This window comes from Lissotriton helveticus, chromosome 11 (assembly GCF_964261635.1).
Source record: "Lissotriton helveticus chromosome 11, aLisHel1.1, whole genome shotgun sequence".
Taxonomy (NCBI): domain Eukaryota; kingdom Metazoa; phylum Chordata; class Amphibia; order Caudata; family Salamandridae; genus Lissotriton; species Lissotriton helveticus.
In genome coordinates this window covers 496,738,034-496,765,786 of record NC_136072.1, presented here as the reverse complement: position 1 = coordinate 496,765,786, position 27,753 = coordinate 496,738,034, and the positions used below count along the sequence as shown (strand labels likewise).

Genomic DNA, 27,753 nt, shown 5'->3' with positions numbered 1-27,753 from the left:
TTATTCTGAGCCCCTACTTTTATTTAATGAGACTCTCACTGAAACACTCTTGGCCAAACCTTGATTGGAGCCTTCAGTCAACTAACAGATTGCCTGGTACAACCATCCTGCGCCTGAGAATCCCTATTTAGTCACCCCGCACCGCATGCCTGAGAGAGTTGTGGTGCAGGTTTCAGCTAGCAAAGTGAACCCGAATGCATTCCCTCCTTTTCCTCCTGGTTCAGAGTCTAAGAGGGTGGAGACATTTGCGAAGAGGGTATATTCTTCAATCTGTCTCGCTTTACAGTCTGTGAACGCCAGCTGTTTGCTGGCCCACTACACCCTCGCCCTTTGAGATTTGGTGGCCCAATGTCTTCCCTGAGGAAGCTTGTACCATCCTTTCTCAGACCAGGCAACATGGTTGTAATGCAGCTAAGTTCCCAATCCATTGTGAGCTGGACATGACTGATTTCCAGGGCAGACATGGCCCTTAAACAATAAGGACAGCAGGGCCACAGCTGGGACCCTGAGCCTGTCTGGTCTACTCTGCCAGCGGCCCCCTCCTCCAACACGTGCAATAGCTCCCCAAGTCCTTTCGGGGATTTCCACAGACCATGCGGTCAACCGCGGCAGTGTAAAGCCCAGTCTTCTGCTCATCCAGTTGTTGCAGCTTTCAAGCCTCTTTAGCGCATCTTTATGAACATGGAGCCACCACGTCAGACCCCACCACAGTTCCTCCCTCTTTCTTCAGAATGGCTGAGGCTGACGGAGGACCATCTGTCCATTGTGCAGGTGCAGGCTCTCTGGCCAAAGGAGCCATTGTGAGGGTGCATCTTAGTCCTATCAACGCCTTCATGCAGAAGGAAACATTCAAGATGCTTGCCTTGGCCCATGTCTTATCTGCTCTCAACCCTGGAGACTGGATGGTAACAATGGACCTGCAAGAGGCTTACTTTCACACCCCAGGCTGAAGGGCCACAGGCTCTATTTGCGGTCCACAGTGGCCAATTCTTTGTGCTCCCTTTTCACCTTGATCTTGGATTTGAATGATGAGGACTCTGAGGCTGCTGCGATTGATGGCCTCCTACACCCTGATGGTCAAGAATGCCAGATGGCAAATTTGAGCTCTGTAGTGGAATTGAAGTCCCAGTGGGCTCAGCACCAGGGGGCGCTCTCCAATCAAGTTGAGATTACAAGGGAGACTGCAAAAACCTGCAGTGATGGCAGCTGGGCTGCTTTTGGGTCAGGGGCAGAACCCTCTTCCCTACCCCACCCATAGATGACATTGGTGACAAATGCATCGCTTTGTTTTGGGCTGAGCATGTTGGGGGTGGAGAATAGAGACTTCTGGTCTCCAGTGGAGGCTCAGCTCCACGTCAACCGGAGTTACAAGCTTTTCACTTGCCATAAAAAGCCTTCCTACCGTCTGGGTTCAGGTATTCGCATACAACACCATTGCCATGTGGTACTGCAAAAGCAGGGTGTGGAGGGGGTTGTGGACCCTATGCCAGGAGACTTTGCGCCTCTGGGCATGGTTGGAACACCAGGGAATTTTCCTGGTGGTGCAGCACCTCAGAGCTCTTTGAACGCCAGGGCAGACCACTTTAGCTGTCCATGCCTTGTAGATCATAAATGTCAGCTACACTCGGAGATGGTGCAAGGTACTCTTCCATGTATGGTGAAAGGCTTAGAGCAATCTGTTTGCCACCAACAAGAATGTGCAATGTCTGCATTTCTGCACTTTGGAGTTTGCAAGGTGTCCTTTGCTTGGAGATGCATGCAGCTTACAGTGCAACTCGGGTCTCCTGTACGCCTTCCTTCCTATACTTCTCCCGCCTTGAGAGCTGAACTTGATCAGGAACAACTGGGCCCACGTTATACAGTTGGCTTCGGGTTGGGCATGGGGGTGTGGTATCCCTAACTCCCGGGAATTAATATTGGCCTTCTGATCAGGGTGCCCCTTCGGGAGGATACAATATCTGCCTTTGTGCTTGTAGATTGAGCTGCTGCATTTGAGTGCCTTTGACCTACCTGCTGAAGTTGTAGAGGTTACTTTTGCAGCCAGGCGTCCTTCAAGCAAGTTGTGTACGCCTACCATTGGGACAAGTTTGTAGCTTGGTGTACTACGAAATATTATCCCACTCAATGCCGAGCTGTTCTTAGTATTGTTGTTTGTTTTGCGCCTTGCCAGGCAAGGCTTTGCTTTTGACACTTTTGAAGAGGGGTTTGTCAGTTCTTTTGGTTTTTCTACAGTTGCCAGATCAGCCCTCATTGTTTAACCCCTTGCCTGCTCATGACGGAACCATGCCGTCATGAGCCACAGGCGGCGTGTGCTCATGACTGCGCGGTTCCATCATGCGGCTGCCGCTCCGCGCACGTAGCATTAATTCCCCGCCTGTGCGGGCGAATTAATGAGCGGGTGGGGCCGTGACGGAACCACGCCATCATGAGTACAGGCCACCCGTGACTCATGACCGCGAGGTTCCGTCACGAGCATGGCGGTGCCGCTCTCACCCCCCACCCCCACGCTGTGGCAAAATTCGTGCCGCAGCGAAATTTGTGCAGCGGCCAAGGGCTTAAGTCACCTGTTGTGATGTGCTTTCTTATGGTTTTTACGTCTGTTTCTCCATTCTAATTTGGTTATGCTCCAGTGGGACTCAAATTTGATTCTGACATTACTCATCTGTGCTCCCTTCGAACGTCTGCACAGCTGCCCTCTACTGCTGCTTACCCTGAAAACAGTCCTTGTCGCCTAAAAATTGGCGCCTCAAGCCCTCTATTTCTAGTCTGTAGGTCATAGTAGCTTTGCCTTGCTGTTTCAAGACCCCTTAATGGTTTCTTAGAACGTTTGACCTGCTTGGAAACAACCTTTTCTCAACTTTACATTGGCATGGTGCTTGGGAAAAGAGCGGGTGGTCAGGCGTCACCTGATATACACTCTTTCAGCAGGCTTAGGAATTATGCATGCCAACATGTTTAAGTGGTGATTGCAGGAGGATGTGTTGAGGCTGGCAAGTAAAATATGTAGGTTGAATTACTTCCAGTTTCATATGCATCTAAGAGTAAGGCGGTCAGTTTGCAATATATATATATTTTTTACAGAGTTTTATATAGCACGTACTTGACCCGAGGTGATCGGGTATCGGAGCGCTTTACACAAGCACCAGTTGCGTTATATGAGGACACATTCATTTTTGTTAGGCACGGGGAGATTAAGTGACTTGCCCAGAATCACAGGATGTTGCGCGTCCTTGTCGAGACTCTAACCCGGTTCCCCAGCTTCGAGGTCGACCGCCCTAGCTGTTAGGCCAACTCCTCCTCCCCCCCATGAAAAGTAACAAATCCAGGATGTGACTAGATTGAAAAGTGGGGTCTGATAGCAGCAGAACCAATCACATTCGAGCCATTACATTTATTAGGCTCTTCGTACTAGCCAAGAGAGGTTAATCGCCTCACAAATTAAAATGTCCACATATACGGACATGTTCACTTTCTGTGGAAAGTGCAGTCACTAAATCATTAGATTCTTTTTTAAAGAAGATCATTTGAGAGGAGGGTTTTTATACACCAAGACTGCGTTCTTTCTGAATAGAAGACAGAGCTTCAGATGCTAATGAGTATTTTTTTCTTTCATCTTATAACTAGGACACAAACTTTTACCGCCATCCCACCGTCCTTCACGCAGTCTGCTTTTTAACCTGTTTACCACAGCGGCAATTCTTCCACGGTGCGGCGGGTTTAATGAGTGGGCGAGACCGTATCGGCCAACGGACGTGCGCTCCACTACGAAGGTAGTGCGCACGACAGCCGTTGGCCGACAGAAGCACGTAAGGGGTTAAAAACAGGAGAAATTATGTGTAACAAGGTCGTGATGCAAAGGTGCAGTGTTTCCTTGCATCCAGGTATACTTTCATAAAAAAGTAATAAATTTTATTGGTCAGTGTGTAAGTCATAGTAGGTTCCTGGCTTGTATGCAGCTAGCAACTTATTATTGAGTCTATATTAGTGTGTCACGACGTCAGCCGCTCTTCGACCCTCAACACATAGTCAGCAATCTAATTCACAGAAAAATTTGTGTAATTGGTGACTAGACATCTTGGTCTCTGAATATGCAACATATTAAGGTAATTGTAATGTAAAAGCTCTTGGTAAAGCACGATGATTACAACATGACGCATATTAATTGCTGTGTAGGATCACCTTGTAGTGTAGTTCCTATTATCCCAATAGGCTCTGCACATTGGAATAATATCTTCAATAGTATAGACGTAGGACTGAGGTTAACTAGGTCTTCTACTGACGATATTAGACTTAAAGTTATGTGTGCCAGCTAGCTCAGAGTTCACTAGTAACTTTCTCGAATAGGCAAGGAGGAGTTTAACCTCCCTGGATAGACAAGAAGGGATTTAGTTTCTGACAACCATAGAACATGACAACTTTGCTCCCCCTAATCAAGAGTATATCTCTAGAGTCGTGTGAAAACAAAAGACAACTTATTTTACTCAGTCAGTACGTGCATTCTTAGTTTCACCAGATTGTAGAGAAAAGGTAGAGACTGGCGTGTTCAATAAAAAGGTGTTATTTATTGATCAGTCTCTTTTCTCATACAAGAGAAATGAATCGCTATTATTGCAATACTTATAGTTAAGTACAGTGCATACAGTAAAAGCAGAATTATAAAATAATACTGTAAAAGCATTGATATGGTTTCTTAGCCATATGATACTTAAAATGGATAAAATAGATACATACATATATACATTGACTAATCGTACTCGACTGGTGCTTCTAACTACGCCTACCCCAGTGTACCTGACCTAAGCCTAATACGTGGGCGGGAGTAGATAAGTAGCAGTTTAAGTTAAGTTTGTTTTGCCAAGGATCTGACTCAAGAATTCTCTGTAAGGGGTTAGTCAGTTCAGTACCTGGGAGTTAGAAGGCTGGAGGGTTGGTATCTCTATTTCAGGACTCGATATCACAGTTACCCGCGAGGGCGGCTGGAAACGCCGGGGCTGGATTTCTCGGCAGGAGAAAAGGCAGCGTCACTCTCAGCGCGTCAAAAGGGAGGGGCAGCGTCCGTGGGCTTTTCTGCACCAGCTGGGCTCCTCGGCAAGTCGCGCTGCTCCAAGCTCGTCACCACCGTGTGCTTGCTTAGGGCAATGTTGGTATTATTTATACCTGAAAAGGTGCCGAGGTTGACGTAAGGATGGACATCAATACGTCAATAAGGACTTGTCGTTCTTACATTCTTTACTGGAGTTCTTGGCTGAATCAAAACAATAGCTGCGGGGGATTTCCCAGGTCTGCTGGAGGTTTGATTTGTTTTGAGAACTCGGTATGCTTGCTAGGGGGGCTGGAGGAATAGTGCTTGCCTAATGTGATAGCATGCGCTATGACCTAATCAGAAAACGGGTTTCTGTGCCGTTGTATGGCTACTAGTGATTTATTAACCGGACAAGGGTCAGAAATAGGATTATCGATACAGTTCCCATAGTAAACACATTACACCCATTCCACGGAATCTATGTCCATATTTACTAACCTAAGCATAGTAAACATAACTAACAGTTTATGTGTATATTAAACCACCCCAAAATACATTAATTTGCATTAAAAAATGGTTTTGCGTAATACATGAAAAGTGAATATAGCTACTGTATGCATTAAAACAGTGTAATCATTCAAAAGAGGGTGCATATTTCATATTAGCATGAATGACACAAAAATAACACATGAAATGGCTCTTAATACAGAAGAAAAAATGTGAGACCACTTCATCACATAAAAATACAATTCTACTTGTAAATAACCTAGAGGTCGAGGTAATGTCTTCTAGAGTTACCTAAAAATAGAAGTTTCTATTCTCTAAGAATAGTTTTACTTTAAGCAGAAGATAAGTGCTCAAAAAAAATGTAAATATTTTGGTCTTGGAGAAAAAGGTTCTTGTTTTCTTGAGAAAAACTGGAAAAAATTCCTAGTGGCTTTGTTTTCAAAGTTTGAAGGCCAAATTCAGAGTTCAGGGAACGCTGTGTGCACGTTGCTTAAAGTCATTCTCTCTGTTCTGGTGAAAACATCATATCATTTAGATTTTCGAAAAAACAGTCTACAGCTTCTGGTGAGAGTTCGACTAGGTTGGAAAATGTCGCTACCATGCAGTCATGCGCATGATTGCTTTCAGTGATGGTTTGATCAGCATAGCTGACAGAAGGTCGTACCTGATCGATGCTGCTTTCATCTAGTACTTCACTACCCTTCAATCGTAGTGGTGAAGTCTCCACGAATGCCGTCATCAGGATAGGTAGCCGCTGGGGACAGCACAATGCATGAGCCTTAACTGGACTCAACAAAGTCTCTGCATCCAAGTGCACTTCTGATTGTAGTGTGAGACAGGTGTCCAACACGCATTCCTCGCCGCACAGCATGCACCTTAATACAGGCATAACACAATTCTGCCACAAGGGTCTGAATGAAAGAAACCAAGTCATATTCAGATCTCGTAGCCGGGCTAATCCGAGGACTTTAGTTATGCGGTCCCGGTAGCGGATAGCTAGGATCGTTTCTTCCATTGTCGCTGGAGTCTTGTCTGTGACATGGCTTGCCATAGCGAAGCAATAGTATCAAAAATAGGATGCCTGCTACTATGCCCAACAGGAGAGGAAGTCCGCCAAAGATGGAATGGACGAAGTTAGGGAAAATACTCCGGATCGCTTTGAATGGGGTTAAAGCTCCTGAAAAAACTGTCTTAAATACACTTGCGATACCACTTGTATCAGAAATATTTAGAATTTTGTTTAGTATTTCTGCGAAGTGTAGAGGGCTATTTGTTGATAACAGTGAATGAATCTCTGCCGTTGTCCTTGCAACTTGGAGATCATACGTTTCTTTTGATGACGTCAACTGGGTTGGCGTCTGTAGGAGCACAGTCTTTATTCTGCTTAAAGTATCAATTCGAATAGAAGAGATTTTCAAACTGGGCCATAACCTTGCCTCCCTGTCTGGAGCATCATTCGGGAACAATACTCTTTCACAGCACATGACCCTGGTAGTCACGCTTATGAGATAAGGTTTTCCTGGCATTAAGCCACAACATCTGTGATCTACAATTAGAATGTAACTCCCGTTCGAGAGTCTTATAAAGAATGGTTCTATTTGTGTTGCAGGTGTGCCTAGCTGGTGACATGAAAGGTTATTTGAAGTCCCTTCACAGGCCCCATGCAAACTTATACCCTGACACAGAAGTATACCACTTAGTGATTTTGCACAATTATTGCCACTAAGAAATACACTCTGTCCTTTATTACTGACACATGTGTGTGTATAGGGCAAGTTCCATGTTGACTTAATGTATCCTTTACCCAACCTTTCATACTGGCCTGCGTGTATATATTTTTGGCAGTATTGAAACTGGAAAGTCGTTATCGGAATATTTATTATTCCATGTATTATCCATTCAATGACAGGTCGTTCTGACATTGTCAATGGTAATCTTTCAAGTTTTTCAATGCTCAGAATTGTATAATCGGCACCCTTTTGTGCCAAACTGATTTGTTTATCAGTAAGGTTAAAGATATTGAATAGTGACGTTGTGTTGATCAAACGCCAAGGCACATAGCCTGAACGCAGATTTTGTAACGGCCAGCCAAGCTGTACAATAGAACGTAATTGAGACTGACCGTGTTGTAACATCAGTAAGTCTTGCTCTATTATATCGATTGCCGAAGACACAATACTGTCCAGTGAATATATTCTGGAAGACAGTCATTAACCCATTGTCCACAACAGAAAGTGAGTTTTCCAAATTAACACGGTCAATTTCCCGTATTTTTTCTGCTGTCTCAATTTGAGTTTCTTTCCAAGCTTCGTTATAAGCTGCATATATAGAGGCCGCTATGAAACGTTTTTGACGCTGTTTGCGTGGTCCCATAATGAAATCACGCAAGTCAGCACCTTCTTTAAGTAAAGTTAGGTGTTGCTTAATTTCTGCCAGTGTGGATGTATGTAGCCATTGAAGGCAGAGTTTCCCCACACTGTAAGTAGTTACAATCCCTGGATGTTGTCTCTGGGAGTATCTTGGGTCTGGCCTGGTCAATGTGATCCCCTGTATTTTGTTCAGGAATCTGTTGTGACAGTTATTTGTGTCTGTGGGCCAGATCAACCATTGTTTCCATTCAGGATGTGTTCTGTTTTGGTTTAAAATATGGGTTACGTCTATCTCAACATCCGTACTGCTATTACTGTCCGTTGTTGGCTTTGGAATAGACAGTTTGTTTAAGTCTTTGATTTTGGCTAGGCCAAGACAGGTAGTCTGTTGAATTGTGTCATTCAAAAATATAATTTGTTCTGGGATCATGCAGGCTCTAAATAATGATTCTACACCTTGCACTTGCCAATCTTTTGTCCCCCGGATCGTTTTCGTATCAATGTTATTGTTCCAGAAATCAAAACCAAATGTATTCATTTTTTTCAAAAAATGAGTCCGAATATATCAATTTTGTGTTTGTAAGCATGGTTTTCACTACCGTCTTATTTAACAATTTGAAATAGAATGTTTCTGCATTACTTGTGTTAAACCCTGAAAAGTATGAATATCTATCATAAAATGTTTTTGAACTGCCTTTTGGTGGAGTTGCACAATGGTTCCCATTTGGTTATAATTTAAAACATTTCTAGGTTGAGAAGATTTATGCAGATAATGGTTACCGTAGTGGTTGTAGCAAAACATCTGATCATAATTAGATGAAACTTGCAAATAATCATGTTCTGTAAATTTAGCTGACATCACTAGATCAGACATCATATCATTAATACTTTCAAAGTCCCAATCATCAGCAAATGTGCTTGGTTTTACAAGTCACTCAGTGAAATCTTAAATTGGTGTGGATACTTCAGGATCTCAACCGGGCCATATATTTCGTAATCAGTATTGTCCCATGCTACCCCACCGGGTATAGGATTGGCTGTGAAGTTTACTGAAGAAAGTTCTCTTTTCTCGATGTGTGAAGACTTGTGTGGTTTCAGGACTAAGTTGATTTTCTGACTTGCTGTGTCCATTTTAACATACTTTCTCTCAATGAAATGTCCCAAGCATAGTACCATGATGAGCCAAAGTATGAGGACAAATGCACCTAGTGCCACCCAAATTTCAATCCATGGAGAAATCAGATAGGTTTCTTTTAGTTGATGAAAGAGTTCCTTTGCTTTATCCTTAAAAGTTTTTGTTGTCGGCTGTACTTCTGGTTCACTTGGATCCTCAGAAAAATCATCGAAGTTGATGAAGTAGCCGGATGCTGTTCTGTCAATTGTTTCAATTGCTTCTGTGTTCCTTTTTGCTTTAGGAATTTGCTTTGTTTCATCAGCATAGTCATTTGTTACTTCATTGTAGGTTGGTGTTTCTTGATGTAAAGCTTCGATTCGGGTTTTAAGAGGTTTAAGTTCCATTGCTTTGTTGCATAGTCCTTGTCTCTCAGTTTGAACCTCTGTATTTGTAGCAAATTTTGGTGTTCTGCTACTTCTTGGGAGTCACTCAAAAACAAAAATGTGGGGGGGGGGTCAAAGGGGAATGTTTTACGACCTGTCTGTTCAAACCCCTAGTCACAGGATACATCACACAACAGAACAGAACAGGTCAGGAAGTGGTGTATGGCTATACCAGACTGTGAAACAGTAGGTTGAGTGTATGGGAAGAGTCGTTGGAAGAGAGAAATGCGATTCAGAACACCATGTTGGTGAGAAACACACGCTAGAATAATTCCCATCAGATCACCTTTTATGGTGGATGTTACATCATTTGGGAATTACTGATCAGACCAGGCCGCATCCGACCAAACAGTGCCGGTGCGGACATGGACGTCAGTTATCTAGCTTAGGTATTCATCCTAGGCTAGTGTAGATAATGTGCAGTGCTTAAGGAACAGTGAGAGTTAAAATAGACTACATAGATTCTGAAATTATTGAGGCAGAAATCTATGTGTCAGGGTTAAAAACACGCTGAGTAGTAAGACTACCCTGTAGCGCTCTGCAGCACGGTCGACATGTTTCAGCCATAGGGGCATTTCCCCGGCTTTCTTCAGGACCTTTGGACTTGGAATAGCTACTGCAAATACACATGATATATTAAGTGAAAAATTAATAATAGATTGTGTGCAAAAATAATAATCAATAGATGTACTAGACAAAGTCACATATCTACCAGGAAACTTGACCGTTTGGTTAAAGTCCACTTTGACGGACAGAGCGGGGCCTCATACTCCCGAGCGGTTGCCGGGTGAGGTGAGGTCTTCACCCACACAAAGCTGGGAAGAAGATGTGTTTCTCTCCCTCCAGTGGACTTTAACCAAACGGTCAAGTTTCCTGGTAGATATGTGACTTTGTCTAGTACATCTATTGATTATTATTTTTGCACACAATCTATTATTAATTTTTCACTTAATATATCATGTGTATTTGCAGTAGCTATTCCAAGTCCAAAGGTCCTGAAGAAAGCCGGGGAAATGCCCCTATGGCTGAAACATGTCGACCGTGCTGCAGAGCGCTACAGGGTAGTCTTACTACTCAGCGTGTTTTTAACCCTGACACATAGATTTCTGCCTCAATAATTTCAGAATCTATGTAGTCTATTTTAACTCTCACTGTTCCTTAAGCACTGCACATTATTAGGTTTCGTAACCTGGCGAGGGGCGAAGCCCCTCCCAGATCGAAATCTGTTGTTTTTAATAGTGAGGTTAGGACAGCCTCTGTTTCCAATTGGCTAGCTCCATAAATGGAGGCTAGCCATTGGGAGGCAGAGGCTGTCAATCGCGTTTTCTCTCAAACGCGATTCGGGGGCGTTTCTGGTGCTTTTTTTAAGCCCCGCCCCTTTGTCCCGGGCCGCGCTGCCATTGGCTGCCGGCCCGGGACACCCCCGTGACGTCATTCCAGGGCCGCGCTGTGATTGGCTGCCGGCCCGGGACACCCCCGTGACGTCAGCCAATCACAGCGCGGCCCGGGACCTGACTTGTTTAGTTCTTGTTATGATTGTTGTTACATGAGAAATATTTACAATCGATGTAAAATTCTTGAAAGGAGACAGTTGTTCCTTCTCTGCGAATAAAAGGTATTATCTGAAGCCACTCGTTTAACATACGGGTGATACAGGCTCGAAGCAGAAGCGCTAAATCCAGTGACGAGGCGGAAGCCGTGAAATGTGGTCTGCCTAATGCGCATGCGCTGTAGCAGGTTTCCTTCCTTCGAGCCGCTGGACGCTGGTTAAGGCCAGAGCGGCTCTGTGGGAGCTGCCGGCGGGAGGCGGAGCGTTCGGCTCTGGCGGAGCGTTCAGCTCTGGCGGGAGTCAGACCCTGAGCCATGGCCGTGTGGACCCGTGCTTCCAAGCAGGGCCTCCTGGAGCTGCTGCTGCGGGAGCGCTGGGTGAGAGTGCTGGCTGAGCTGAGCGTGGACACCCTCGCACTCTCCGCCGAACCCGGCTCCGAGTGGCAGGGACTGTCCAATGGCACGGAAGGGAGTCCCGGGGGCGCGTCCCGGAGAGCCCTGGGCGGGGAGCGTATAACTCTCCCGTCCGCACCGTGCGGGTCCTCAAGCAGGAGTCCGGCGGGCTGGGCATCAGCATCAAGGGCGGGCGCGAGAACCGCATGCCTATCCTGATTTCCAAAATCTTCCCGGGACTGGCGGTGGAGCAAAGCCACGCACTGAGCGTGGGCGACGCAATCCTGGCCGTCAACGGCTGCGACCTCCGCGAGGCCACCCATGACCAAGCCGTGCAGGCGCTGAAGCGGTCCGGGAAGGAAGTGACCCTAGAAGGTGAGAGCAGAGGGGACGGCTCCGGATTGTGAGAGTTCAGAAAAGTGTGAGCTGGCCTGAGATCCCACAGTTGAGGGACATTGAAGGCGAGGGTCGTCAGGCAGATAGAATCAGATTGTACTAGAGAAAGAAATAAACTGCCACCCGTAAACTGAGTGGAAACTCGCCGTCCTTGGAGAGGCTGCAGGCTAGCAGTTTGTAGGGTATGGGATTTGAAGGACAGAAAGCGGATGGCGAAAGCTGTTGCATATTTACCTGACAGCTGGTCAGTGTGCTTGTGGTCAGCACTGCATTGGCGTAGCTAGGGGGGGGCGAGGGGGGCGGTCCGCCCCAGGCGGCACTATTTTGGGGGCGGGCTGTTGTGGTGGCCTTTATCATTTATTTGGGGGCACTCCTACTGTCAGTTATTACGGAGGAGTGCCCCAAATAAATTATAAAGGCCACCACAACAGGCCGCCACTCTGCTGTGCGGCCCCGTGTGACGTGCAAGCGCACCAACTTTTAAAGGCTGCCTGCAGTGTGCACGCACCACCCACCTAGCATACTGGTGGTGGTGCGCAGAGCGACGTACCTCGTTTGTGGCCGTGGGTCCCCTCCCAGGGCCGTCAATCTTGTAGCGCGCGAAAACGCTACCAATGACGGCCCTGGGAATGTTTGGCCAGCCTCGCGCTGAATTTGCAGTGTCAAGGGCGTCATTCTGCCCCCACCTGCCCGCGGTGCGTGTGTTACTACCGGTAATTGTACTACCGAGGTGAGAGCTGAAGAGGTAACAAACCCGCCCGCAGCTCCCACCGCCCCGCCCTCTCCCCAGCCCACAGGGTCGTGACGCCTCCCACATCAAGTACGAAGTAAGTTATTTTCATTAAAGCACTTCTGGCATGATAAACTATATTTTCATTGCTTTGAGTCGAGCCCTGCACGCCCCTTGTAAATAGCGGGAGGCATCGCACGCTGGACGATACCGGGTCGGTGTACTAATTGATTGTAATTGATTTATTTTACTGCTCAGTACAGTGTCTTCACTCTTAAAGTAATACCGCCTCCGGCCTGACTAACTGTTTTTTACTTGCGGATGAAATGGCCATTACTTACATCATCTACCTTCTTAATTTATGGGGAAACAAATTTAAAAACGGAGGGTGGCGACAAGCAGGGCCAACTCTAGAACAATGCAATTGTAGAATTACTAGGCCCCCCGTCTCCACAGTTATGTTTTATACTATTAATTACATCTGTACAGTTTCGTTTTTTCGTTAGACATTCTTACTTCCCCTATTTGCAATCTGTGGTATAGGGAGAAGAGGCAATTTGCCCACAATCGCACCATTCACATGTAAAAAAAGTACACATTTGCAAAGTATGTCTGTATGGCTGGCATTATATAAGTCTGTGAGCACATTACGCACCGCTCTGCCATTCCCCTTTATCTGGGTTCGAGTCTCTGTAACGATGCCAAACATCCTGTGATCCTGGGCAAATCACTTAATCTCCCCTTACCTCACAAAAATTAATATAACTGGTGCTATGTAAAGTGCTCTGATACCCAATTCGGTTCGGGTCAAGTTTGCGCTATATAAAAAAAAAAGGCAGAATGAGTCCAGGCTACATGAGTGACTGATCAGAACACAGGGTGCGCACCACTGCCCATACAGGGCCAACTATGGAGGAAGCAGCAAAATATGACTTCCTAGAGGAGCAGAAATCATTGCCCTGCCTTGTGAAAATGTGCAACTATGTCACACTTCAGAATAGCTACCTATTTGCGCTTAAGCAGGGTGGAAAGATGTATTGCGCATATCATATCACCTATGCTTTGCATATAACTGGATAGTCGCTGGCACTTCAAATTCAGAGGGTACTGTTTTTTTCTAAATCAGTGGAAACCCAAAAAATACATGTCACTGGTAAACGTTTATCTTTTTCATAGCTATGCCACGCTGTGGCATAGGCACTTATTGACCCTCTGAAAACCTTCATCACTTTCAACTGAAGTCTGGAGATTATTATTTCAGGTGGCCCTTCTAAAATCTAGACTGAGGACTGCTGGCCCTTTTCTTGGCATAACATGCCCATGCATGTAGCCAGAGTAAGCAATCTTGAGTTTTGCTGACTATTGATGCTCTCCTGGATCCATTGTGTTACTTTCATGTTTTCTTCTATCTAAATCTTTGAGAATCAAACCACCTTTTCTTCCCCAAGAAAATCGTAGGATGGTGCTCCTCTCTGTTGTATTTACTTGCAGCAATTATGTTAGCTCTTTACATCTGCCATTCCTAAACACAATTTGTATAGGGTCCAACTGCTGGTGGGTCGATACATGACCTCCTCAAATCTGCTTAGGTTTCCGATATTGTAGCCAAAAGACAATAGCGACACAGTGACAGTTCCAACATAATATTGTTCAAATCTCTACGCATCTGTCACAGAGTCCATTGTAAAACTGGTCCTGGAACTCCTGACCTAAGGGTTTGTCGCCATACACCTACTAAAGCTCTTCAGTCTGCCACCTTTGCAGTACATGTAAATAGGCTCACAATTCGTTCTAAGCTGTTATCCCCCCAAGCTGTAGAGCTGCCTGCCCCTCCCTCCAAGATCACATCCAACTACTTCGCCTTCGGTATGAAACTAAAGGGTTGAATATATCGAACAGGCCGCTTGGCTTATGTGGTTTGTTTTCTCTTTTGACTCCTCCCAGTATTTCTTCATGGCACTGTTGGGTATTTTGTTGCACTATGGATATTTAATATAATTCATATACAACATCTGCAACTGCAGCAATTAGGCAGACAATAAACTACACAACCACCTATCTTGTACTGGCCTTTAGTCTCTACTAGTTCCTGTTTCTTATCCCCCCACCCCCGAATAAGACCGAAATTACCTCACACAATCAAGGACTGCGGATGACATGGGCGGCAATCTGAGGGATAGCCCCGGGCGCCACAAGCTCTAGCTACGCCCCTGCAGCACTGCCTAACCATGTATCGTCATTACCGATATCCACACGGACTTAAGCAACTATTTTTTAACTTAATTTTAGCTAATGTTTCTAACTCTTTACAAGGTGATCCTTGCGCGGTCGTTAACACTGTCATGTCTGTTTATCTCCAGGCTTAACTTGATTTATTCTTTGTACCAGTACAGCACCTATTCTATATTTTTCTGTGCTCGATGCCTCATTTTAGTTACTTTGTGCCAAGCAGTTATATGTGTTCAAACTTTAGCGTCACTACTCTGTCTTCGGAAATATATAACACTTCATATTTAAATTTGGGTCACTAATTTCTGAGCAGATGGGCCGTACCCATCTTAGGGTGGGATCTACGCTCTGTCTTATTCCTTGTAATGTATTACTCAGTCGCCATAACCCTCCCATATCTTTGGTATATTCTTCACATCCCCCACCCCCCACATCCCCAAATAAAAACGAATTCTGAGTATAATGGCTTTGACAACATTCCGAGGACAGGTACGTTCAGTTTTGATTGATTAAGCGACAAGACTGTCAGTGAAGCTGTATAAACAAATTATTGCTATTAATGTTATTGACTGTACCATCAGAAGACTAGACCAAATAATCACAGGGACTCCAGGAGGAACAGTGTAACCTTAAAAATGTCTTATCAGAAGCACCCGGTTATGTACAGTATTTAACCTATGCGTAACTGTTCAGAACTTTTGTAATCGGAGGATTGCCTGCTGGCACTGCATGGGACAGCGGAGAGAGGATGTCATGCTGGGTGGCAATATGTGGAAGGAGGAACAGCTGAAAAAGAGATACTGATGACGGGTCCATCAGTCAAAAGGGGCCTGTTTTCCTCTGTATTTTTACGCCATTATTAGCTGTTTTGCCCCTCTCCTGACCCGTGGGTTGGACAAAGCTCATTGACATGTCTCACAATTCACGATCTGCTGCAGATCGTGTCCCCAAGTTAGTTTAGTGGTTTATCTTGATAGTCCCTCATCATATTACTGATCACCCTCCACTGTTTGTGACGGGCTCAGTGAGTTTTTAAATGTCAGTTTCAGTTTTCCCGAAAGTATCCCATCCTTGTACTGATAAAACGGTGTGCTGTGAAAAGTCTCGAATCGTGATTTGTCAGTGTGGACTACTTTAGTTTTGATACACAGGCCTCTCTTGTTTCCCATTCTTCAAATCACCGAGGGAATAATCTGATGCACAAGTTTAGTACCAGTTTGACATCTAAATGTAGCAAAAAGAAATAGAAAGAAAACCAGTCAGCCTTTGCAAAGGGCCTTTCAATGCACAGGAAAATGTGTTGCTGCATTTCTAGTAATTTTCTAACTGTGTGAGCTAGAAACAAAATGTCTCTTTTTTTTCGCTAAAATCTGCAGATTATGCAGCATATGGCAAATGCTGCAAATCCATAACTATGCGAAAAACGCTGCGGACGAACACTCCCATAATTCCAATGGCTCTACCTGTAAACCAATGCATGAGAGAAGTGTGGGGGGCTCTGTATGGGTGTGGGGGGGCTCTGTGTGGGTGGGTGGGGGGCTCTGTTTGTGTGGGGGGGGGGGCTCTGTGTGTGGGGGCTCTCTGTGGGTGTGTGTGTGTGTGTGGCATTTGCGAGAGATTAAGCTATTGGCATTGTAAATGACAATGCCATTTATTTATCTGTTTTCCAAACCAACACATAAATAAAAATGTTGTCATTTACAATGCAAATAGCTCTAACTTTTGCAAAGGCGAAACCGTTGCATTGTAAATGCTTGTCTACACTAGCCTAGGATGAATACCTAAGCTAGATAACTGACGTCCATGTCCGCACCGGCACTGTTTGGTCGGATGCGGCCTGGTCTGATCAGTAATTCCCAAATGATGTAACATCCACCATAAAAGGTGATCTGATGGGAATTATTCTAGCGTGTGTTTCTCACCAACATGGTGTTCTGAATCGCATTTCTCTCTTCCAACGACTCTTCCCATACACTCAACCTACTGTTTCACAGTCTGGTATAGCCATACACCACTTCCTGACCTGTTCTGTTCTGTTGTGTGATGTACTTCTTGGGAGTCCACTTGGCCTACTACTTGTTATCGGCCACATGATTGTGGTTTAACCAGGTCGATCGATACAACTCGTTCTCCTTTTTACCAGCAAGGGGCGGTAGTACTACTGATCTTGTCCCGTTGACAGACAAGACGGGAACTGCTTTTCTGTAAGAAGGCCCAAATTCCTTCTTTACCGCGATCTTCTCTCTGACCAGATCCCCGATTTTTGGAATCCAGACAGGCCTTGCTGGGACAGGTGGTTTCTCTTCAGTGGTTGTTGGCTGTTGTTTCAACTTTATGTTGCTCAGGTCTTTTCTTGTTTCATTTAAGTCCTGTAAAATAGCCAAACGATCTTTGATATCAAAGCATTTTTCTTTAACCACTGAAGTCTGACTATCAAGGTCCTGGACTAACATTCTAGTCCCAAACAATAGTTCGTACGGACTGAGACCTCTCAGAGCATTTCTTGGCAGATTATTAAGACTACGTTGGACACTTATTAAATGTTTGACCCACCCAGCTCCCAAACCTAATACCTTTGCTGTTATAGATTGCTTTATGTCACGTTTTTTTCTTTCCACGATTCCGTTTCCCTCCGGATGAAAGGGACAAGAGTACCGCAATGCAATGCCCATGCTGGTCATGGCCTCCTTATAAGCTCGAGAGCTAAAAGCAGGACCCTGGTCAGAATGCAGCATGCCAATTGCGTATGTGCCAATAAAGACTCGCAAATCTTTTATAACAGTTCTGGCGTCAGCCGAGAGTTGGGGTCTACATCATAAGTGAAAAATAGTCTTTACATGTTAATGTGACGCATTATTCATACTGGGTTTTATTTTTTCATTTTTTTATTGTTTTGATCCAATCTGGAGCGAAACGCCATGGTAATATACCGTCTCGGTCGCCACTGCGATCTCTGTTGCAGTCTGGGCAGTTTTTTACAAAAATGTGATGGTGCAGGCTTATACCTGGCCACCAGTATATTGATTGTAATTCTTCCAGAGAATCCCTAAGCTTAAGGTGTCTAAGACCCTCACCCATATGTGCGTCTGCTATTAACAAGCCTCTCCTGTCCATGTTTGGAATTACTCTATCCCCCACTCCAGGGATTCGAGCAAAAGGAACGGAGTTTGCATCGATTATGTATGTATAATTGAGTGGATAGTTGATCAGTAGCGCTGAGCAGTCGCCTTCTGATGACGTTTTCACCGCCAGCACTGTTTCACCGTCAATGTATTTTACTGAACGCTTTTTTGTAGCTACGGAAGTCGATTTAGTTGCTACCGCTGTGGCTGCCTCAGCCAATGAATTCCCTGCAACGTGAACGCCATCACGCTGATGACTCAGTGAATGTATCACGTGAGTTTTTGGTAGTTCTTTCTGTAAAAGAACTACTTGTTCCCAAAGCGCTTTTTGCTTTATTGTGGCACCTGTGTCATCTTTGTAACCGTTTTGAATCCATTTCTGTAAATCGTTATTGTATGATTTGACTCAGTAATACGAATCGCACACTATAAGTGTCGGGAATTCGCGATCGGCATTATCTAGCGCCATTTTTAACGCTATTATTTCAGTTTGTTGTTCTGAATTATTTTCTACTGAGTGTGTTTTCGTAAATAGAGGTCTCCGTTTACCTCCGCGCCACACGTCTTTTTCAATCTCGCATGTGGCGTTGTATGCTTGCTCTCCCCAAACTGAGGGTTGAGCATGTCCGTCTGTATATATTACACAGGCGTACTGTCGTAAGGGCAGAATGTCGATTGGCAGAGGGTATTCTCTCTCATATTCTAGATGTTTTAATTTTCATTTCTGGATCAAAATAGTATTTTACTTTGTCTGTAGCAAGAGAATTTAACCATTGTATCCATTCTGGATTTAATGCCATAGTAGGTAAATTACATGGGCTTGTTAATGCCTCAAAAGCTTATTCTGCTGTTCTGACTGTAATACGTCTACCGTCAGCTTGGTATTTTTCTCTTGCTATAGCCGTTTGAACCGCATGAACAATGTTTTCCTTAATGCTGAACGTTTTTTCAGCTTCTGTGTACAAGTGTGATTTGTATGTTATTGGTACCGTTTCTCCCTCATTAGAGGTCAGGTATGTGAATCCGCATCTTCCTGGGATGACTCGAATCACAAGGTTGCGTGTGTTGTCGCGTGTTTGTAGTTTTGTTTTAACTAACATGTCTGTTGGTAAAGATCTCAAAATTTCTGTGTGTTTTTGAGTCCAGTTGATTCTTTTAAAATCTGGTTTTATTAGATCATAGAGGGGTTTGACCCTCTCTGCATAATTTATAATGTAAGTTCTTCCGAAATTTAGGAAACCTAGAATTGATTGTAAGTTTTTTAGTGTTCTGGGTGCTTGGATTACAGCACATTTCTCTAGGAAATTGTCAGACAGGCTTTTGCCTTCACTTGATAGTTCATATCCTAAAAACAGGACAGTTAGATGGGCAATTCTTGACTTTTTAAAGTTGAATTTGTAACCCTCTGCTGCGAACCCAAGTATTATGGTGTTCACTCTTTTCAAGTGAGTATCCAAGTCATCATCTGTTAGATAGATGTCATCGACATAAGATAATGCCTCATCATCATATATTTGTAGTAACTCTGTTACTCTCGCTGAGAATAATCCTGGGCTGTTCTTGAACCCCTGTGGTAAACGACAGAATTTTTCTTGCGAGCCGTTTATTGAGAACGCGGTCAAATATCTGCTTTCTGGTGCTATATTTTGACAAAAGAATCCATTAGAGATGTCTAATGTTGTTTTGTATTTTTTGCGCACTATGTTATTCATTAGTGCCGTACTGTGTGAGTTTTGCACTGCAAAAGTTTTGCAACATGAGTTCAAGTGTCTGTAGTCCAAAACAAGACGATATGAATCATCTGGTTTGGAGACAGGAAACAAAGGATTGTTCATTTGTGAGGTGCAAGTTTCAATCACCCCCTGGTATTCAAGTTGATCTAAGATCTCTTTTACCTGTTTTTTAGCGTCTTGCTTAATTGGGTACTGCCTCTGTGCAGTAGGTTGTGATTTTAACTGGATTTTGTGAGGAGGAGAGTCCTCATCCCATCCCACATGGTTTTTATATAATGCAGGAGCTTGGGCTACTGCCCACTTTCTTGCAAGTGTATATTTTTGTTATGTATTGGAATATGATTTGAGAAGGCAGGCATAATTATTTCTTCGCCATGAGGGCACTCCCTGACAAACTCTGGTGGCCAGTCTTTTTCAGCTAGAAGGATGTCATAGCCCTTGGAGAGATTATCCCAAAATAGACCCCTTATTTTCCTAGTCTTATCCCCCTCTATACGCAATGTTATTTCATATATTTTATGAGGTTTGCTAACTCTGGTATCTGCAGTTTCCACCTGAATGTATTCATTCGTGTCCACTGTCTCCAGATGATTCATCAGGATCTTGCGAGCTATGCTTACTTCTGCTGCGCTGTCTAGCATTGTCTGAGCCCATTCTCCGTTTTTCAGCTGTGTCCTCAGTATCCTCGGCATGGTTGATTACTTTAATACTTGCTACCTTCTTCTTTGGAAATTGTAATTTTTTATTTTGATGAGCAGGTTCCTTGTCTTTGGACTTGACGTGCTCTTCCCTGTGTTCTGATCGTCCTCTTCTTTCCGATTTCTGCGAGGAAGTCTGAAAAGATCGAGAGGGACGTGTATCAATATTTTGATATCTATCAGGTTTCTTTATATTATCCCTATTTCTAAGGTTGTATCTTTTCCCAGAGGGCTCCCTTTGGGGAGACTTGCGTCCTTGGTCAGGAGATCTTTCTCTCCGCCGAGGAGACCTTCCTCTGGTTTGGAATCTTTTTTCTTTGGGAGTGGATTGTGTATTTCTATCCGAGCTCTTTTATTGAGTGTTTAGATTATTTTTAATAAATACCTTTTCCGGATTTTCAATTAGTTGGGGTTTCACCGGTATTCCACCCAAACTATCTCTTCCTAGTTCTTCCTAGGATTTTTCTATGATTCTGGCAATTTCAAATGGTTGGTCTGCTATATCTGTCTCTTTCAACCTCTGGCGGATCGCCACATTTGCTGCTTCTCCCTTTATATTGGCTAGTAATATTGCCGAGACCTGCTTGAAGTCTTTCAGTAATTTCATACCCAGAGTTAGAGCTGGTTCTGGACCGTATTCATCTTGAATCTGTTTCAGCACTTCTGGTATTACCGACAAGGATGGAACACCATGTGTTTTTGTGTAGATGGAAGCAAAGACTGTTCCCCAAGTGTCACAGTCCTCCACATGTGGTGCGATTCCCATTGGAAGACAGATAGTCAGAATTCTGTGTTTCTCAACAGGGGTGGTATCTGGAAATACCGCCTCTATTTGAGTGATTTTTTTGTGCTAACCAGAATGGAATTTGTTCCCGTTTTGCGGGTACTTTACCTAGACAGGACTGTATGTTCTGTGGTGTAATTTCTTTTGTGTTTCCCTGATGAGGGGTCAGCTGTGGAATTTTAATAGCTGGTTGGACTGTTGAAGTCCGCATTACATATTGGGCTAATTATCTGTGTATTTTGATTAGTTGTTTTAGCTGTGCTAAAAGATCTGGTGCAGACATTTCTTCAATGTCTGGATGTGGTGTGTATCCGGCTAGGACCGGCCACGTTGCTCCTGGTCTACCTAGTGGACCGAGCCTGGTGGTGTGATTATTATGTTTTAGTGCGCCATTAAACCAGAGCAGGTGCTCTTGGTATTTCAGTGGTATTTCCACCTCCTCGAAAGGAGTGTACTCATCCGGAGGTTCCTCTATTTTGTAATAGTGGAATTCCTTTGTTACAGCATTTGCTGCTGGAAAGTTTATCCATGTTTAGAATACCTCTGTCTGCCGATATTCGTGTGCCTCAATTACGAATATGACTGTACCACCTCTCGGTGTCAGTCCATTTTCTATAAGTTTTAAAGTTATAGTTTTTCTTATGTTGACCGGGATTAGTATTGCATCCGGGTCATTCTGTAGCAGAGTTGTATCCTCTGCTAGGAGTTGAGCTGCTACTCTAGCTGTCTCCCTTCCTTCTTCACTGTCTGACATTTTACTGACATGAAGGTTGTTTTGTTTGTTTGCAGATCAGGTTTCTACGGAAACAAAGATTAGATGCACAATATTTTGGAACAGTGTATCCTTCAACATTGAATAAACCAAGAACCATACATAGGAGTCTCCTCCTAAGTTTGGCGGATTTGACCTTTCACCCACTCCAGACGTCTTTGGAGTATTATGGGAAAAAAGGGTCTGTGTGAAAAAGCACGACTGAGTTACTCTAATGTCTTGCGTTAGATTTATCGCCTATCCAAACCGTTGGGCGCCATGTAGTGTAGTTCCTATTATCCCAATAGGCTCTGCGCATTGGAATAATATCTTCAATAGTATAGACGTAGGACTGAGGTTAACTAGGTCTTCTACTGACGATATTAGACTTAAAGTTATGTGTGCCAGCTAGCTCAGAGTTCACTAGAAACTTTCTCGAATAGGCAAGGAGGAGTTTAACCTCCCTGGATAGACGAGAAGGGATTTAGTTTCTGACAACCATAGAACATGACAACTTTGCTCCCCCTAATCAAGAGTATATCTCTAGAGTCGTGTGAAAACAAAAGACAACTTATTTTACTCAGTCAGTACGTGCATTCTTAGTTTCACCAGATTGTAGAGAAAAGGAAGAGACGGGCGTGTTCAATAAAAAGGTGTTATTTATTGATCAGTCTCTTTTCTCATACAAGAGAAATGAATCGCTATTATTGCAAAACTTATAGTTAAGTACAGTGCATACAGTAAAAGCAGAATTATAAAATAATAGCCATATGATACTTAAAATGGATAAAATAGATACATACATATATACATTGACTAATCGTACTCGACTGGTGCTTCTAACTACGCCTACCCCAGTGTACCTGACCTAAGCCTAATACGTGGGCGGGAGTAGATAAGTAGCAGTTTAAGTTAAGTTTGTTTTGCCAAGGATCTGACTCAAGAATTCTCTGTAAGGGGTTAGTCAGTTCAGTACCTGGGAGTTAGAAGGCTGGAGGGTTGGTATCTCTATCTCAGGACTCGATATCCCAGTTACCCGCGAGGGCGGCTGGAAACGCCGGGGCTGGATTTCTAGGCAGGAGAAAAGGCAGCGTCTCTCTCAGCGCGTCAAAAGGGAGGGGCAGCGTCCGTGGGCTTTTCTGCATCAGCTGGCCTCCTCGGCAAGTCGCGCTGCTCCAAGCTCGTCACCACCGTGTGCTTGCTTAGGGCAATGTTGGTATTATTTATACCTGAAAAGGTGCCGAGGTTGACGTAAGGATGGACATAAATACGTCAATAAGGATGTCATAAGAACTTGTCGTTCTTACATTCTTTACTGGAGTTCTTGGCTGAATCAAAACAATAGCTGCGGGGGATTTCCCAGGTCTGCTGGAGGTTTGATTTGTTTTGAGAACTCGGTATGCTTGCTAGGAGGGCTGGAGGAATAGTGCTTCCCTAATGTGATAGCATGCGCTATGACCTAATCAGAAAACGGGTTTCTGTGCCGTTGTATGGCTACTAGTGATTTATTAACCGGACAAGGGTCAGAAATAGGATTATCGATACAGTTCCCATAGTAAACACATTACAACCTTGTATATTTTGTGTAACACAAAAGCAGAATATTTCTCGTTTGTAAGATCATCAAAAGCAGCTTTTACGAACTTTGAACCCTCACTTGAAACCAAGTCTTGTTATCCACAGCTCCTCTATAATTCTGCATGTTTATACGAAAAGCAGTTATTTAGGTGTTCAATGCAGGTGACACTTGGATTCTAAATGCTAATGTATGGGAAGCGGAGCAGCATTGTTAGATTTTGGGTTGCATTGAGATTCTGGGTTAAAAAAAGTTTGCAATTGTTGGATGTGGTTGTGGAAAGAAGCAAGATCAAAAGAGGTAGTGTGGCAAACTGCACGACTATCATGAAGGCAAAGTAGCAGTGTAGTATGTAACCAGGGGGCAATTGCAGAAGTATGTTAGTCTTGCTTGATGAGATATGGTAAAAGTTTTCGGAAATGTGTTATGTTCAGCAGGTGGAAGCGGCAGATTTTCCTGTGGGAGGTGATGGAGGCCAGTTCCATTTGTGTGTAAGAAATAGACTTTCAATCTCCTGACTGAGGCAAGGGAGTACTATACCAGGGAAACTGACAACTTTGGTTGCAGTGGACGATAAGTAGTAGATACGTTTCTGGTATTCTTGAATTGAACACAAGTAAACCGTGCCATCCAGTGAGGTTTGGTATGGCATGGTATTAGCTGGTAATGCCAAAATATATGCTTTACCAATAAAAAATGTAGAGACCGAGGCTTGGGGAAGATTTGTAATAGTTCAGGAACTGATCCCAGGAACATTTTAATAAACTCAAGAGAAATGGGTGTTATCACGTAGAAGACTAACACTCACTCCAACAATTTAACTACTAGCCAATTCAGTTAATGTTAAGTTTCGACTTTACTTTGGGTTGAAGATTGGTAAATTTGACCTAAAGGAACATACATTCTGGTGCCTCATGTGAAATTTTGATTGTAAACGTACAGTTCTGCTCACAGCACACCTTTTCCCACCATTCTTCTCTCAACAGCTGAAATTAACACCTGAGTTCTTGCAGCTGATGAAATATAAGGCTATTGCATCCAACAGCAAGATCTACTTCGGCAAGAATATTCCCAACATGTTTGTGGACTCAGCGGGTAGCCAGCAGCAGCCTGAAGTGGACATCGGGGATGGCTCGAAGCCCCGGAAGGAGTGGCACTGGACCACTGAGGATGTTCTGTAACCAGCCTTTGCAAAACTTCTTATTTGTAACTGAACATAGAAGTGGAGATAACATCACTCCTCTCTAATTTTTCGGTATTTGGGGTTCAGAGGAAAAAAGAAGCAGAAACCCGCCTTTGCTCCTGCACTTTTTTAACATTAGAAAGCGGGTATAAGCATGAGAAATTAAGGGTTCATCAATGGATGGTTCATAGATTGGTGTTCCACTTATTTGCAGGAATCTGGTCTCTCAACCCTAGCACATATGTTTAAGAACTGCATTATTCTTCACGTCCAAGTTCTTTTTTCTGTTCGCCACATATTTTCTGTTGCTGAGAGGGGGTTTGAGAGACTAATTGGAATTGACTACATGTGCTAAATGAACACCTTGCCCTCCACACCAAACTAATAAGAATAAACCTGCTTGAATGTCTTCTACATTCTTCTTATTCGAGCGCAACATCTGAAATTAATCTGTCAAAACTGACCTTACTGCAGCAAGATGCCCATTAAGGTCCATTACTATCAAGGTTCACTGCCCTGCTGTGTACACCACAACATTATGGCACAAAATAGGAGTGTCATAGCATAGCAAGATCGACTTGAATAGGCTAACCACTAAACCCCATAAGCTCCTGGATGGAGGGGGAGAGGCGCAATTAATCTGTTGTAGCTTACACCCCAGTTTAGTTTCTGCCGTTCAACATGAGCAGAAATAAACCACCACCCAGATAAAATGCTCGCTTATTTCTTACCCTGCTTAGGTGGCATCTTCCTTTGTCTTGTTCCCATTGCTGTGGAAATTGGAAATTATAAAATCTTTTGTGTCATGCCACCACCAGAAATGGTGATGGCCTGGATGAAAGCTAGCTAACAGATAGCATCTCTGTGTTTGAGAGGCATGCCTTTAAGAATAATTGGTTTGACCATTTTGGGTCGCTGCAGAGTGAACGATCCATACATAGAATGCAAGTCGACAGACATCCTAAATGTAAGCAGAAAATATCCAGGAATACGTTAAAAATTAAAGATTGCATGCTCCCCAGCTGAAGAGGTTTTTTGTACATTTACTTTGAAGGCATGGCGATCTGCACTGAACACTGATCAGCAAATGTGTGATCAAATCTCAAGCCTGAGGCAGCCAAGAGGCCAACCCTATGAATGTCAGATTTGTATTTACACTTAAATATGTAACTTACGTCCTGAACTGGAGAGATAGCCTCTCCAAACAATAGCATTTCTAAATGTTTTATAAAATTCAGAAAAATATGAAATCATGCAGTAGATTCATAGCGTTTCTTTATACAAGGGCACTTTGTGCCCATTATGGGCTATTCCGGGGGCATTGACACTATGCTTTGGGAAACTAGATGTTTCAGATTTTTAGTTCACTAAAATAATAAACTCAACTGCGGGACACTTTTTTCTTGAAAGGAGTAACGTGATTTTTAGTAAACAAACATTGTGATAAGCAAACCAAGCAGTAACGGAGAGGTAGACATTTGATGCAAGGGAAATTTTCTTGCACACCTTAAATGCACTAATGTTTTTTTTATATATTTTTCCCAAAATGAACACTGCATGTTTTAATGAGTTTCTGCAGCTATTCATAGGGACTTGTAAAGTTCCCTAACAGGCGTACATATACTGTGGCTGCCACAGATCAGTGGACATTCGACCTCTAAAATGTTACCAATTTAGGAAGCCATCTGTCTTTTCTACTGCAGAAATGAAAAAAGGACAGAATTCCTTTGATAAATTTAGACAAATGGCGATCTTTGAATGAAAATATCACAAGGCCCTCAAAAACAGCACCGAAGGCCAGAATGGAACGGAGTATTTTTCTCAATTGTTATGTCTATGTTCCTTGTTTCTGAATCCTGGTACCACGACGAGGTGTTAGGTTTTAGTTCGACTTAAATATTAAACAATCAATTTGTAGAAGGGAAACAATAAGATTTTTTGGAAGAAAATTTGCTAATGGCTACCTGCCGTGGCAGTGTTTCTGTACAATATTTATACCTTTGTCACAGAATCGCCTTCGTTTTTTAGAAGATGTCTGCCCATTATTCTAAGAATTTCTGAATTATGGTAATTATCAACATTACTGAATATGTTGTCGAATGACAAACCTTTTCTCTTTATCTGCTTCAGTTAGCTGCTGCTCGCCATGAAACGTGCACCAAAAAGCACTGAGGGTCTCAGATTACGTTCTATAGTCTGGGGCAAAAAAATATGTGAATTTTTGCATGTTACTTTTTCTACACTAAAACTTTTTAATATGATCATGGTGCAAGCCAACCAAAGTGTATTGCACTGGCTTCTTTCTTATACAATGTTTTTTCATGTTAAAAGAATTAATGAAAAATCTGTGGATTTTTACTTGAAACTTCTATCAGAAATGTTTTCCGGTGATATGCTTTTCAAATCAGGGCTCATAAATTATTTGTGAAGGAGTGTGGAGAAGAAATTGTGCATCTATATTTTCTGACTGTTGAAATAAAACCACATTTCCATTATCTCTGTAACTTTAACTTTTTAAAAAGATCTATAGAGAATTAAAACTATAAGTAAAGGTCCTGCTTCTTGGTCATTTAGTACTGTATTTCAGTGAAAAGAATAACAATGCAATATCTTACATTTTGTTTTCTGTTTATGTATTTGTTTACTGGGTGGTGAGTTTGCTGCCAATGAATGCTTCAATACTTGTGTTAAGACGTTACATATTGCCTGTGTCTAGAACGTTTTTAGGTTGAGCCGAGCACTGCGAGACTGCTGTAGTAGAGTATGGGATCGAAGCCGCGCCCACTCTCCTCCCATATTTTTCATTGGCTTGTGTCATTGTCTTTCGTAAATGCTGCTTTCGGATTCCTTAATAGGCTTGTTAGTCACTCCTTAGTACAGCCTTGTCTTCATTTGTACCCTCCCATGGCAACTGGCCCTTTTACTTCAGTTGTTACCCAGGACCTGTTATTTAGTCTGTAAGCACTATTTACTTTATTGAGATTCTCTTACTGCAGGCCGGACATGCGCTGCTTCAACTGAAACTGCTTGTTTTCCTTTTAAGCAGCATGGCCACCTGCTTTCAATCTCTTTAACCCAGCATAATCTCATATCTGTTTAAACCCCAGAATAAAATGGATTTAGAAAGGATTAGCGAATGAAGTCTTGTGAATTC

General features: G+C 43.4%; 1 protein-coding gene across 2 annotated transcripts in view; it reads left to right on the top strand.

The window, feature by feature from the left end:
- The window catches only part of LOC144791434 (erlin-2-B-like), a 234,193-nt gene extending 207,043 nt beyond the window's left edge, over nucleotides 1-27,150 (top strand). For both annotated transcript variants that reach the window (XM_078666119.1, XM_078666118.1), the window contains exon 12: nucleotides 24,403-27,150. In XM_078666119.1, the coding sequence (XP_078522245.1) occupies nucleotides 24,403-24,597 (195 nt within the window). In that variant the 3' untranslated portion in view covers nucleotides 24,598-27,150. The remainder of the gene's footprint in view (nucleotides 1-24,402) is intronic.
- Nucleotides 27,151-27,753: the final 603 nt, after the last annotated feature.